This window comes from Cyanistes caeruleus, chromosome 2 (assembly GCF_971803275.1).
Source record: "Cyanistes caeruleus chromosome 2, bCyaCae1.hap1.1, whole genome shotgun sequence".
Lineage (NCBI taxonomy): Eukaryota > Metazoa > Chordata > Aves > Passeriformes > Paridae > Cyanistes > Cyanistes caeruleus.
In genome coordinates this window covers 33,962,059-33,976,997 of record NC_141702.1, presented here as the reverse complement: position 1 = coordinate 33,976,997, position 14,939 = coordinate 33,962,059, and the positions used below count along the sequence as shown (strand labels likewise).

General features: G+C 40.5%; 1 protein-coding gene across 4 annotated transcripts in view; it reads left to right on the top strand.

Annotated features, from left to right (window-relative positions):
• UBE3D (ubiquitin protein ligase E3D) overlaps window positions 1-13,993 on the top strand; it is an 89,936-nt gene extending 75,943 nt beyond the window's left edge. For 2 of the 4 annotated variants that reach the window (XR_015282995.1, XM_086876384.1), the window contains one exon: window positions 1,950-2,939. Coding sequence is in view for 2 of the 4 variants with exons in the window: in XM_086876384.1 (XP_086732510.1) it covers window positions 1,950-1,970 (21 nt within the window). In the remaining 2 variants the exon portion in view is untranslated. Of the gene's footprint in view, window positions 1-1,235; window positions 1,473-1,949; window positions 2,940-12,460; window positions 12,614-13,046; window positions 13,210-13,917 lie in introns of those variants that run through there. The other 2 variants (XR_015282999.1, XM_086876383.1) reach the window with 2 other exon arrangements.
• The last annotated feature ends 946 nt before the right edge of the window (window positions 13,994-14,939 follow it).

Below are 14,939 nucleotides of genomic sequence, written 5' to 3'. Positions count from 1 at the left end.
AAAAAACAACTCTATGGGAATGTGTCAGTGTGATGAGATTTGCATGGGAAAGCAGGCCAGCTTCCACCCTGGCCAGCCAGCTGCTTGCTGGCAAGGTTCACCTATAGACATTTCTGAAAATGTATGTTCTTCAAATCATAGAGTCATAGAATGGTTTGGGTTGGAAGGGACCTTAGAGATCATCTTGTTACAGTCTCCCACCACAGGCAGGGACAGCTCCCACTAGACCAGATTTCTCAAAGCCCCATCCAGCCTGGCCTTGAACACTTCCAGGGATGGGGCATCCACAACTTCTCTGGGCAGCCTCTGACAGTGCCTCGCTGTCCTTAAAATAAAGAATTTCTTCCTTATGTTTAATATAGGACATGAAAATTTTTGTTTCTGAATTCCAGTTTGGAAGAAGAAAAGAATGATTTGGAAACATGGAAGCTTTCAGGGATCTCAGTTCTGTTGTCTGTGCAAACTCTTTTATGCAGTAACTGCAGTTTTCTACTGGGTTATTGCTGTTAGTCTTGGAGCAGCAAAGGAGTGTTCAGGAAGTGAGTGTGCATGATTTGTTTTCTATTCTTATCTAAGAATTGTTGTCATGTCCCATTTATGCCTTGTAGCTGTGTTATTTAGACTTGAATCCTTTGTGGGACTGATTCCCTGAGAACCATCTCAGATATGTTAAAAATTGCTTCCTTTTTTTTGCATCCTTTATAGCAAGACATATAACTCTCTCTTAAACATGCTTTGGGCATGGGATCCAAAAGGAGTGTTTTAACTTGATTTTATCTTCTGTTCTGAATACTCAGTGATATTTTGTGCTTGCATTCAGTTCCTTCTGGTTGATCATGGTTCATGAGTTCTTTAGTCACAGCATTGAGCAGAGTGTTTAATTGAGGGTCAGCTCTGAAAATCCAAAGCTGTAATTGATGGTTATTCTAATCCTCACTTAAGTGACTGTTGAAAGGTCTTGCAGAGAACAATGAGGAAGTGTCTGTCTCAGAAGTTCTTTCCTTGTATGTTTTTCATAAGACAGGAGAAACAGGTTGTATCTTTTCAGAAGACAGTTGTGTAACCTTTTTTTCTTCTTTCTGTGTAAGTTTTTTTCTTCTTGTGTTTTTGTGAAGGCATCTGTACATCTGTTTTTCTGTCTTTGTGATCAGCAGAAAATATGTGAAGCAATCTCCTTGGCAGATAAGAATCTGGACGTGTCATTTCCAATCAGCTAACTTAACTTTCTGTGTTAGTATCCTGCAGATCCTGAAGAAGGCTAAACAAAACCAAAACCATACAGGACAAACTGCTGCATGCATGCAACCAAGAAAAATGAGTTTGGGACAGCAGAAATCCTATAGGTCTCTGGTATTTGATAGATCACCTTCCCTGTAAATAGCTGTTAGACAGTTCACTTAGTGCACTAAAGAGAAAAGGTACATCATTTGCTATCTTCTGATCATACACAAGTATTTGTCTTCTGCCCCCGGGTAAGATTTTGGTTCCTGGTTATTTCAAAATGTAAGGCATTTTTCTTTATGACTTTGGACTTTTCATCATGACTTTGGAATCAAGATTTGACTTACAGTGACAGCACTGTTCTAATATTCGGACAAAACAGGGAATGTATCAAAGGTTTAATCTAAGCTAGTTTCAAAATACTATAAAATAGCCTTTTAAGTTAGATGAGATAAACATTCTTTGTTATCCTGGGGACAAAAAAGTTTCAGTTCTGCAGCACAGGCAGTGCTTGAGTGAAAAAAGAAAGTTTGGGAATTTTTAGAAGACATGTTAGGTAGAGAAGAGGTGGAAAATAACAAATACAGCCTCTGTTTTCTCATTGCATTTGTGTGTTATTAAGTAAAAATATTATTATAATATATAATTTCTGTTGATACAAAGAAGCATCTTTGGTTTACCTGCAATGTTGAAACTAATCACAGTATCATTTTTGGTTCCTTTTATAGGTTGCCTTTTTGAAGATGTGAAGAACCTGTGTTGAAAACTATTGTTAGATTTATTTTCAGCAGAAATGTGTACAGTTAACTTCCAGTGGTGGAGCTTCTAGAAGAAAATCCCCAGGAAATACAAAAGAAAATGGGGTGGGGTGGGGTGGGTGGGTGTATTCTTCATATCTGACTGTGTTTCAAAACCAAAGACAGAGCTGTCTTTTGTACCCAATGCATTCTTAGATGTCATTCTAAGAGTGACTTACCTGTCAGTCCTATGACATCCAGCTGGGATGACTATTATGATACCAAAGGTACTTCACTGCCATAAGGAAATTCCCTGTGTATCTTGTACTACCTTTACCAGTGTTTCATAGCAATGTATATATCCTTAGAGAAGTTCACAACTGGTAGCAAATATTTTTAAATGTCATGGATACTAATGTGAGTTCTTTACCTTTCTTTGTTCTGGTGAAGTTAGAGGCCCAACTTTAAAACATAAAATCTGTTTTTTTGTAAAACTTAAGTGTTTATCATGTTTATTGTTTCTGCATTAAGGTTTGTTAATGTAACAGAAAGTTTGTTTAGTTTTGAAGTGTGCAAAGAGTTTACCTCTCTGATTGAGAGTGAAGGAAGACAGTTTCTGCATTCCTACACCATATGTAGATTTAAAAAAAAAATGATAATGTTTTGGAGAATAAAGATTTTATGGTTATTTGGAATAATTATTATTATTATTTCAAGGAAAGATAACATGCCGTTTACTCATTAAGTGAGCCTGCAAAGTGTTGGACTCCTCTCTTTTACACATCCAAAGACAAGGAGCTGAGGTCTCACAGCACCCACTCTGGATATAATTTTTCTGTTATTATTTTAGTTTTCAGTATTGAAGGATGAACAAAATTATTCTGACTTTTGTATTCAGGGACTAAATTATCTAGCTCCAAGATATTTTGTCTATGCACCAATGTTGAGTCATTTTATGAATAAAATATTTTTTCTAAATTAGTTTACCATTTGTTCTGCCTAATTTCTGTGACAGTTTCAGCTTCCCAGAGTATGACTGAGCAATTTGCAGAAGGAAATAATTCATATCACACCAAAATATTCCAGCTTTAAAATCTTTTTCAGCCTCTTTAAATGACCCCTGTTATTATTTTGCATGTATGGATTAACTGTCTTCTTAACAGCCCCTATGGTACTGTGGTTGTGGCTCCAATAGTGGCTCCAATATCAAAATTTTGACTATAGCTGAACTTTCCCTTATTTCCTTCTCTGCAGCTACTTTCCCCAGTAGAGGGGCAAGAAGTTAGTGGGGGGTCACTGCAGGGACAGCCAAACTAAATTGGCCAAGGGGATATCCTGTACCATACAGCATCAAACACAGCAGTGAAAGTGGTGGTAGAGGAAGAAAGGGAGAGAGGGGTGTCTTCCAGGTTTGTGGTTGCTCAGAGAATACCTGAGCATTGGTCTGTTTGTGGGAGGTGATGAGTTACTGCCTTTGCATAGATTGGTTCCATTTTTGTTTGATTTTTTTTTTCCTCTTCAGTTATTAAACTGTCTCAACTCACAGGTTTTCTTGCTTTTTTCTTCCTGTTCTCTGCCCCATCATGCTGGTAAAAAAACGAAGGCATGAGTGAGTAGCCAGATGGGTGCTTACCTGCTGGCCAGGGTTAACCCACTGCAACTGAAAATAAAGTTGTAAAATCCCCAAAAGGAAAAGAATAAATCTCTCTGTTCTAGCTGCCCTCCCATTTGGGGACATTTTCCTCCCCTGTGTTCTCAAATGGCCATAGTTACCTGTCTGTGTCTGTACCAGCAGCAGGGCAATTTGACACATTTACTGTTGTTTTTACCTTTCCTTGATTCTGGCTCTGAGCCCTCTACTGACATTTAACTACTGAAATCACTGGAAAATATCAGACCATGTATGATAACATATAATTGTCTCAGATGTCTTTCTATTTGAAAAAAGATTGTTTTGGCCACGTTCAGAAAATAAATGATCATATGCTCTCCCAGGAATCAGGCAATATATTATTCAGAACTCCTGTTTCTGAAGACAACTTTATTGGGTCTTTTTTCTCCCCTCATATTTCTTGTGTTGCCTTTCCTACTGAGCCAATAGTGGATGTGAGGTTTGACAGCTTCATTTGACAGTTTCTTGAAATCTCTCTGCTTTATAAAAGCAAAACTTGGCCTTTGTTATCTTTGCAGTGAACCATGGTCTCCTATAAAAAATGGACTTACTTTCAGAAAGACTGTTGAGTTTCCCTCACAACTTCTTCCTTGACCACCACTGCTCTTGCCTCCATTTCTCTCTCTGTTGAAGAGCATGACATTGTATTTTGTTGTTTGCTTATTAACATTAGCATTTTGAGAAGTAGTGTAATTGCAAAGTACAATTAGTTACTGGGTTATTTGCTTTGCATCCAGAGTTAGTGGTACATCTTAGTCCAGCTTAAAAACCATGTTTGGGTACAACCGTAACAGAAAGTTTATTTAGTTTTGAAGTGTGCAGACAGTAGCTCCATGAAGATGGAAAAGCAAGCACCAAAGTAGGGGCTGGCCTAGAAGCTGTGCCCTTACAAGACGTTTGGCCCTTCTTATTGCTTGCCCTCTCTCCCCAGCATTTTCATTTTTCAGTCTGCATTTCTTACTGCAGAAGCTCTAAAGCTAATTTTTGCTTTCTGTAGTGCCAAGCACGATGTCAGTCCTGAAGTTATAATAATTAACCAGTGATCCCAACCTGCCTTAACTGAGATGTGCTTTCTTTCCTAATGTGGTTACCACCGTATGGCACCAAGCAAATATTAAAAATGTTAGCTTTAATTCTAATGTGCTATTGGATAATAAAGCTGGCTATTGCTGTGGTGCAGAAAACATGCCTGTCCATCAGACCAGTACTGTACTTGCCATTAGCAACAATAGACAATAATATTGCTGTCATTAATGGGTCACAGGACAGTTACATTTGTGTCGGTCTTGCTGTTTCTTAAACAGGATGACCATTTAACTGGAATAGTAAATTGGCACACCAAACTGAGTCCCAGTGGGGTTCTTTTAATTCCAGAATCGGGTGGCTTTCTCGCTTTGTTTAATTCCCTCCTAGATTAGGTTAGGATAAAATGAATAATAATAACAAATGGGTTATTCGGGGGGCTGTACTGGCCTTGCCCTGTGAGTTGGAGGACAAGTTCTAGTTTACCGGCATGTTACTTTTCTGTGTAGAGAAACTTTCGTATATAAGGAACAACTTCAATTAAAATTTACAACAGATGATTCTGCTTCCAAACATTCTGGCTTTAAATGCAAATGCTTTCCAGTTACTTTCTTTTTGTTTTCCTGCCTTCATCTTCATTCCTCCAGAACATCACTTTGTGGTTTCAATTTTAGACTTTGTGGCCTATCATTCCTCTCCTAGCCGCCTGTGCTTCATTATAAATGACAGGTAACTTGCATGCAGTACTGCTTTAGCTCCTCAACCTCATTCTTTTTGGTTTACCTCCATGGGTTTTTTGCGACTGTTGGATCACTGTCATAGAAGAACTGCATAATCTGCAGATGCACAAATTATGGAGACAGTGAGCAAATCTTGTCTTTTGAAACAGCTTCAGTTTATTCATTCAGAGCAGGCTGAATTGCCTCATAGCAGATGCCAGCGAGCATTTTACAGCGTTCACAGAATATCAGGAATTTTGCAGGTCTGCATGAAAATGGCTTAGTAGTAACATCTGTGTCTTTTAATACCTGAGTGTGACTATAAGTGTTGCATAGTATGACATTTTTCTTACTGTGGATAGCAATTGCTGTGTCTAGGTCCCATGGTTCTGTGGTTCTGTGTTTGGCTGCTGTTCTCTTAACATGGCACTAATGTTAACCTAGTGCCCTTCGTGTCTACCCTTAGTGTCTTAGTAGGCAGTAACCCTAACCATAAACCTAACCCTAACCCTAAAACGCTAACCCTAACCCTACCTCAAAATGGCGGCGCCCAGTGGTGATGTGCTTGTGTAGACAACGTGGCGGTGCCCATGTGGTCAGGTGATTTGGTCCAATATGGCAGCCATGATGTACTTCCGGAACAATATGGCGGTGCCCATGTCGTGTCACCGGGTGCTTTTGGTGGCGCGCTGCGTGGCGATGTGCCGCATGGATGTGTGTGACGCGATTTGGGAGGAAAATGGCAGCGTTGAGTGGGTGTGTGTTTCTGGAAGAAGATGGTGGTGCCCGTGGCGTGACGCACTTTGGGAGAAATATGGCAGTGCTCGTTATTGGCGGCGGGGCGGCAGTGTGTGGTGTGGTGGTTTGGTGTGTTTGGGGGAGTATAATTGTGTATAATTATAATTTTATACATTATAAATGTATAATTGGGGTTATTCAGGCACAGAATGGCGGTGCCGGGGTTGTTAGGTGGTAAAATATCTGCAGCCACACCCGTGACGTATTTCCAGAACAATATGGTGACGCCTATGAACTCCTGGGGAATTATGGCAGTGCCCATGTATTTCCGGATAAATATGGCGACGCCCATGTATTTCTGGAAAAATTTGGTGGCGCCCATAAACTTTTGTTAAAATATGGCAGTGCCCTAAACTTCCAGAAAAATATGGTGGCGCCCTTAAATTTCTGGAGGAGTATGGTGGTGCCCATAAACTTTTGTTAAAATATGGTGGTGCCCAGAAACTTCCGGAAAAATATGGCAGCTCCCGTTACTGTGGTGCCAGAATGCAGCGCTGCGCTTTGGCGGCATGCTTTGGCGGCAGCGTGCGGCGTGGCGCAGCGTTTTGGGACCGCTGCGCGGGTTGGTTCTGGGAAAATATGGTGGCGTGCATGTGCAGAGGTGATACGGGATTAAGATGGCTGCCGTGACGTATTTCCGGTAGAAATGGCGGTGCCCGCCCTGCTGGTGCCCCATGCTGCGGGGTGGTGCGTGGGAGACCGGTGGCGCTTGGCATCGGGTGTGGGCTTGCGGGACGGTGTTTTTGGTGTGGTGCGGGGGGCGATGTGTGGGTAATTTGGTGCTTATCTTACTAAACATTTTTTTTATTTTGTTAATGAATAATTCCATTGAAAATGAGGTGATGACATTTGGGGAAAAATGGCGGCATTGTTTACGTCATGAGTGACATCTCATGAGGGTTAGGGTTAGGGTTAAGGTTAGGGTTAGGGTTGGATTAGGGTTAGGGTTAAGGTTAGGGTTAAGGTTAGCATTGGGTTAGGGTTAGGGTTAAGGTTAGGGTTTGGGTTAGGGTTAAGGTTAGGTTTAGGGTGTGTGTTAGGGTTGGCTTAGGGGTTCAGGTTAGGGTTAGGGTTGGGGTTAGACATCTCTGTGTCTCACTGCCACAGGCTTTATTCCCCTCCAGTTGTCTTAGACATGGATTGTGCAGGTCAGTTCGGTGTTCTTGGTGATAGATGTTTCTTCTACCTTCTTTTATTGAGTGATATAAATGTTTATCTATTTGTCAGCGTAAGTGTTAGAAAACTATTTCAGTATATAGAACACCTACAAGTCTATTTTACATGGTTTTAATCACTTCCTCAAGACTGCATAGCATTTAATTATTTACCTTCTTTTGTGATAAATGTTTTTTCTGTGTCGCAGACAGGATGGCACAGCTGCAGATGGGTTCTGCCATGTGCTTGTGGCAGCACCACCAGCCAGGGGCTTTCAAAACAGACTTTACACCTTCATTACTGACACTGGGTTATTGCAACCCCAATGGGCTGGGCATCTTCTCTTTTACTACATGAGTGTCCTCACTTCTATATTTCTGGCTGTATCATAAGAATTAGGACTTTCCCATCACCCACAAGGTCATTTTCTCAGCAGTGCAGCTGGGAAAAAAGTCCCTGTGTGGCGATCAGCTGAGTTACACAGATGAAGGGCAGACCATCAAACACAGTAAAGCTGATGTAGCTGTCCCAACTTTAATGGAGTTGTTGCCAATTTATATCAGCCAACGATGTTCAGTGTAACAGGAGGGAGATGTAGTCTCTTGCCTTCCCCTGTCAGTCCTGTTTCAGAATATGAAATTGAGTTGGCACATAGAAACAGGGCTGGCTGTGTCTGAGAAAAGCATGAGAACAGATCTGGACAGACATGGAGTCAGTTCCATCACTAAGCCATCATAATGAGAGGTCTCTACACAGCTCACAAATGTCATTCCTGCAAGAAAGGACGTTGGCTATGAAACAGGAAGAGGGAAGGAAGAAATTCAGTCAGTGCTCTATCAGCTCTGCATGATGGAGTCCTAGGTTAACAGGCTTGTTGAGTATATCCATGATGCAACGGCTCTACTCTCAACTTCTTTGTCAACCCTGTCAGAAGTTTCCAGTTTCTATCTGTGAGTAATGGGAAACATGAGATGCAACAATCCAGTTGTATAGTTAGTGTAGGCTGTTTGCTCAGATTACTTGACTTGTCCTTTGCCGGGCTTTGATTTATGTGGACATAATATGAAAAGGGCAAGAACGGTCCTTTGTCTGAGCTTTGAAAGAAAACTGAAGTATGGGACAATTTACAGCTTGTGCTTTGTTGCTGAAAGGAGGTTTTGTGAATTTGTTGGAATAAATATTCTCAAACATATGAAGCAAGATGAAAATGCACTAAATTAAGAGCGCCTTTTAAATTTATGGCTATTGGGAAGAAGATATGAGTTGCCGTTTTAGTTGATTCACAGTAATTATTAAGATCATATTTTGTGGTTGAGATGCACAAAAACAGCTTGACTGTTGCAACCTCTTATCTCAGGAGCACAAAGAGCAGCGTCTGTTCCGATCCAGCAAACACAGCTCTGGCACTCAGGCAGTTCTCTGTGCAGGTAAACAAGGCGTGAGCGAGCCCCACAGAGGACATCACGCGGCAGAGGGCTCTGTGAGATGCTGAGAAGGAAAATATATTAACAGCCTGCCTGAAAGAGACATTTATTCTGTCCTTTAAAAGTGCTTTTTAGATTGCAACAGGCATATAAAGAAACATCTCGGTAAGCTGGGGGTTTTGGAAATGGCATCATAATTTGCAAATGAAAACATATTTTTTAGACTGTTTTTTTTCAATGATCACATGAATGCAAAAGAACATCTTGTCGTACAGTAATGCTGATTTATTTTGCAAATATTTCTAGTTAGCTGTGGATTTATTAGTAAATGCATTACAATCTATACCTTCCTCGCTTCTAGATTTTGACACTTGCTTAGCAAGAGTCACCATTTACACAGAAGTATATTAGGTAGAATCTAATTGCAAATTGTTGTTGCAGTTACTAGAAGACTAGTAAGTAAAGAAGACCTCATTTGGGCTGTTTGTTTTTTAGTATATCATTTCACATTTTAAAGTGGATTTTTGTCTCCTACTCTACTAGGCAGATGTTGCATTAGTAAGATTAACAATTTTTATTTTGTTCATAGAACATAATTTTAAGGCATTTTTGAAAGACCTGGAATTCAGAACCTGTGAGACTTTTCCAACCCTTAAACCCAATCTCTTATAGATGGCACAATTCCACATGGTTATCTCTCGTATGACTACTTTCAGATCCTGATCCACCCTCAAACTAATCAGTTGGTTTGATTTTGGTTTTTACTGTCCTGCTATCCTTACTGAAAAGCTGACCCAGAGTCTCATTCTTCTGATAGGAATCTTCTGATTTCTGAAGTAAGTGTATCCCCAGCTGTAGTACACCTGTTTGTTGTTGTGCCAACAGCTTTCTTTAATATAGGCAGTTTCTTTCCTGAGTTGTTAAACCTTACCCTGTGCTTAGGGAACAATTCTATCTCCTCAATGTTAATTTTATTAATGGTTTCATTCCCAAAGATAAACTTGGCATTCTACCAAGTTCTGTGTCTGTGCCCGCTTGAATAAATCTCTGTTGTGTGGGAGTGAGCAAATTGTGCATGAGGTGTGCATCCTAGCAAAGAGACATTAATGCTTTCTTGCTTCTTTTGGGAATACCTCACTTCATGTATTTGTGATTGCTTCTCTTTTTTCTCAAGTCTGCTGGAGGCTGGCTCACCCCAACTCTTCTTCCCTCCCATTTCCAACCGTGGAGACCTAAAGAATGCCATTGTTCTCTGGCAGAAGAATCCGATTATTTCATAAGTGCGTGACCTCATGCTTTGTGTGTTGATCCTTTCCTTAGTTCTTCTGATCCTCATCTTTATTTATGATGCTTCTGACTGCCACATTAGCAGGTGTTTTTATAACATTTCCAGTGAATCATGTCACTGTGCTATGGTCACTAGTGAAAATGTTTAATAAAATCAGCTTATAGGCAGAATTACTATCCCCTCAAGCCATTTACTTCTCTTTTGGGTTTCTGCTGAGCATTGGAAACTTGGAAGTTCATTTCAGATCTCAGCAGGAGTCAGGATCTTGATGCTGTCCTGAGCCCTGTGTCAGGACTGATCTACTAAGCAGAATCACTGGGCAGTACTTGTTCCTGACCATGCATGAACATCAAGTGCTCTAGTGAACGGAATTCCCCACTGTGGCAGAGAGGTATTGGAGTATTATACACTTGAACTATTAGGTAAAAATTGCAGATTATCTCATTCTTATTTAGCACTGTGTTGCTGGTCAATTTGGGGTTGTTTTGTTTAATTTTGTTTTGTTTCAGAGGGGTTTGTTAATTTTAGGTTTTGGTATGAAAAGGTTGAGATTCTAATGAGCAAATGTTCCTTAAAAAAACGCAGTGTTACACTCCATCCTTCTGCTGTGAGTACTAAACACAGCATGATAAATAATGATGATAAAACTGAGATGAAGTTAGGGGACTGGGAGCAAGACAAGGGCCGTATTCTGGTATTGTTAATGGAAAATGTTGCTGGCCTGAGCTTGGATGCTCGATGTTACAGCTTTGTTAGCTGTTGTCTATAGCATGGCTATAGACAGGGTCTGGGCGATTCAAACTTTTCCTGCCTGAGTGTATAAACTTTCAAAGAGATGTTTGACAGATCTTAGGCAGATCTGTGCTTTGGTTTTTCCATATGCAACGTTATTTACATCGCAGGCTAATAATAATGCGCTGTATCCGGTGTAAGCTTTTTTTAACTGCAAACTCTCCAGATCCGTCACTCTGCGTGGTGGGAGTCTGTCAGCGCCGCCGTGTCGGAGCAGCTTTGTGCCTGCTGTAACACCGGTAGCACCTCGCAAGTGCGACCCACCCTTGCTCTCTGCAGAAAGGAGGTGCAAAGTGCCTGATTTTTGGATCTTGTGGGGGTGAGCGTGGAGCTCACCATGGCTTGCTTGATTTAAACGTACGACCTTCTTGGTGACTCTGTTAGAAGAGGTGAGTGACAGAAGCGTGCCTAGGAGCAGAAGGTGTTTGGATTTGCCATGGTCCAGAGCTCCTGTGTGAGTGCCCTCCGTAAGTGAAGAGGCCACTGTGAAAATTTTTCCCTTGTGGGAAATGCAATAGCTATCCTGAGCCCAGACTTTCAGGTGTCTTGATGAGAGGGCTTTGAGATCACAGACTTGATTCAAAGCTCCATGAAACAGAAGCACAGACAGCTGGTGCAAGGTCACTGACAAGTTTTATTAAAGTCTAGTTAGAAGGAACTTTTTAATCTACAAGTTGTGTTTAAAAACATTTAATATACAACACGTAATTTTTGCCCTGTCACTAGAAGTGTTTCTCAAATGCAAGCTACACTGATCAGACAAAGACTGGTTGCTCTGTCCTCAGGATGCTCTGCATTCCTCTGCCTACCATCCTCAGCTAGGAATGTTTTGTCTTCCTTTTGTCTAGCAGCCCACGTCAAGTTAGCCTTGTTCAAACACTAATCTGCTAGGGCTAGTGGCCTGGCTTTATGAGGGGAGGACAGATGAATGAGCAGAGTTCTTGCAGATTAGTAATATGGTTTGTATGTTATATCATGTTCTTCATTACCCTAATGCAAGCACAACAAATGCACAGGAATGCCATATGTAGAGCAGAAGAAGGTAAGCCAATATATTATTAGTTATTAATTTAATATGATCCTCTAATCAAAGATGATACAGTAATGGGCAAAGGGACACAGGCACATTTACATTTGGTATTTTCTGCCTTGAAGTTTTAGTCACATAATCTCAGCATGGCTGTAACTGTTTGATGATGTATAAGAAAATGTTTTTGATTATTTAGAGGAAACCATTATTTAGAGGAAACCATTATTTAGAGGAAAATTCTGAGATTTTCATGTGTTTGGACACAGCCTCTGGAACAACTTCAGAGAGGAAGCTCGCTATGTCACTAACTGTACCTTGTGCATCTGATTTCATGAAGAATTCAAGATCAAAGGTCACATTAGAGAAATCTTAATAATAACATAATTTAATTGAAATAAAGCACAATTTTTGCTTCTTTTCCTTGTAATGAAATGATGTTGCACATGTTGCAAAATTATGGTAATTTTATTTTCCTGTAACTCATAAAGAGAAAAATAGGAAAGCAACAATGCACTGGGGCATTTTATTAGGAAATTGAGAGCCACATTCACTAGTTCCTCAAGATAGCTTTTCTTCTTCCCTCTGTGTTTTTGTTTTTCAGAATTGCATTGCTTTGGTACCATCTCACTTTTGCAAAAGGCAATTTTGTTAAATGTATCCCCAAATGCACTGATGAAGTTATAACTGCTTGGCAAAGGCTTGGAGACAAAGATACTGCTGTGAAAAATGAGTCTTGTCAAAAGAAAACTGATTTGTGAGTACAAAATGTGGACAACATGGTCAATGTTGTACTATCCATTTGTCTCCCACTTTCAGGTATATCCACTAATCTGAGGTAGTTTTTACATATCAGGAGCATCAATACACACCCTGTCCACCCTTCTTCTCTGTCAAACAATATCAGAATAGAGATTTTTCCATCTCTTAGCACTGTGGCTTTTGATCAGTGTAACTGGATATCCTGGGGCTTTGTGGCTGGCACTCTGGGATTTGGACACTTTGTTCCTCTTTGTGCATCTGTACCTGTCTACAAAACGAGAGAAAAGCACAGTCTAGTCTTGAAAGAGATATTATGAGGAGACACATGTTAAAAGACTGTGAGTTTTAGGCTAAGCAGTCAAGGATTTAGTAGGTGAAGTATGGATTTGCTACAGACTGTTTCTAAGAGAAGGCGTATCTTGTTCCAGGCTAGTAGTTGTGTGGCATTTTGGCACATAAGTGGAAAGCTGTTGCACCCAGTGTCTGCTAGGAGATCATATTATTTCCTTCTCTCGACTCGTAATGCATTTACCCTGCCTTTGATTTATGTAGCCAGGAACAAGAAGTGAAGCACTTACACAGGGGAGATAGGTAAGTACTTGTGTTGGTTCCTTGTATGCCAGAGCTGTTAAAAGCTAAATTTTCAGATCTTTTAACTCATAGCATAGTGTTTCTAGAGAGGACACCTTAAATCTGTTTGTATGTATTTATTAGTTTCACTACTGGTTTATTTCTGTGCTGTTTAATAGCAGCTGATATCTTCCCATGGTTTTAAAGATCCCAGGGTTTTTTATTGTAGTTGAAATTGTCCTTTCATTGAGATCAGCAGAGTAGCTGGGCTTCTCCAGCAAACAGACTGCAGTTTTACATTAGCCAATGAGTCAATAGTTCATGCAAATCTAGGGAATTCTGCTTTTTGTTAAACTGCAGAAGCACAGTTATACTCTCACAGAGTTTTTATTAATAGTAATAAAATTTATTAATACATTTAGTAATATCCAGTCTTCTTAAAACATGTGCTGCTTAGTTTGTCCTATTCCGTCTGTTTGAAAAACAAAAATTAAAAGGGTTACACAGTATGTGTGTTGCTTTGATCAGAGACTTGGAATTTCCTGCCTCACATAAAGGAGCATGGATTAAATGTAACTCCAGTCTAACACCCAGATCTAACATTTGCCTTGCAAAAGCACAGACAGTCCTGTCTTGACAAGGTATTCTAAGGGAGACCCCTTTTCTCAAGTGGAAAAGCTGCACTTCAGATGCTCAGATAAATTGTCAGGGGTGTCCCTTCTTTTACAGGCAGCTGCTAAGACCTAGGGGGGATGCTGTCTACCCTTGTTGCCACCAATGGAAGCATAAAGCGGTGACTTTGCAAGTATGTGTTATTTTTGTATAATCTGAGTTTCATCATATTAGCTGGGCTAAACATCCTACAGGTCATTAGGAAGGGTATGTAATATAGGAAGGTTTAATAGAGGTGCAAGCAGAGAAATGTCCTGTCCCTCATAATAGATGGTATTGGACAAAATTTCACCTATTTGCTGATGTTACCTTGCTGCTTGGTACCCCACAAGAGAAATAGGCAGAAAAATAAGGCAGGGTCCAACAGAAAGTACTACATGAAACAGGGTAGAAATCTAAAAATTGAACTCTTTCAGTGATCCCTGATAACTGCCTGCATTCTCACCAAACCCCTACTATCCAGGCTTTTTCCTTTCATGCTGTTTATGTACCATGCAAATACTCTGATGTCTGTGGAACCTGTATCTCTTTTGGCAGCAGGAACATAGCCCTCTAACCTCTGAAAGTGACACCAGCTTCTCTGGGCAATTACTTTGGCTATTTTGCGCTAGAAATGGTCCCTTAGTACTGTGCTAAATTTAAAAATAGTATGTTTTAAATTACCCCGAAAGACTTTAAAAGGTAACAAGCAAGGGGAGAAGGAGATGAAGGGAGAAGAATTAGAACTCGATGTTAGGAGACATCTGCACATAACAAAGCCAGAACAACATAACACCCTCAAAGAATCTCAAAGAATCCATCAGTCTGGCTCTCCTGTGCAACCAATGCCAAGGCAGTTTCAATCCAGCAGAAACAGACTCACTAACAAAGATGTGAGGGGGTTCTAATTTCTGACATTCTTGTGCAACTCAGGCATCCAAAAGATCCACAAGCAGAAGTCCCTGCAGCTAAATCCAGTCCTGCAGATTGTCACTTGTGTAGGTATTGGTGCTGAACGCTTTCCCACCCCATGAAATGCAGGAGGGCTTTGGCTTTGCAAAGTTTCGAGTTGTAGAACTCTACCTGAAATTCCCCTGGGT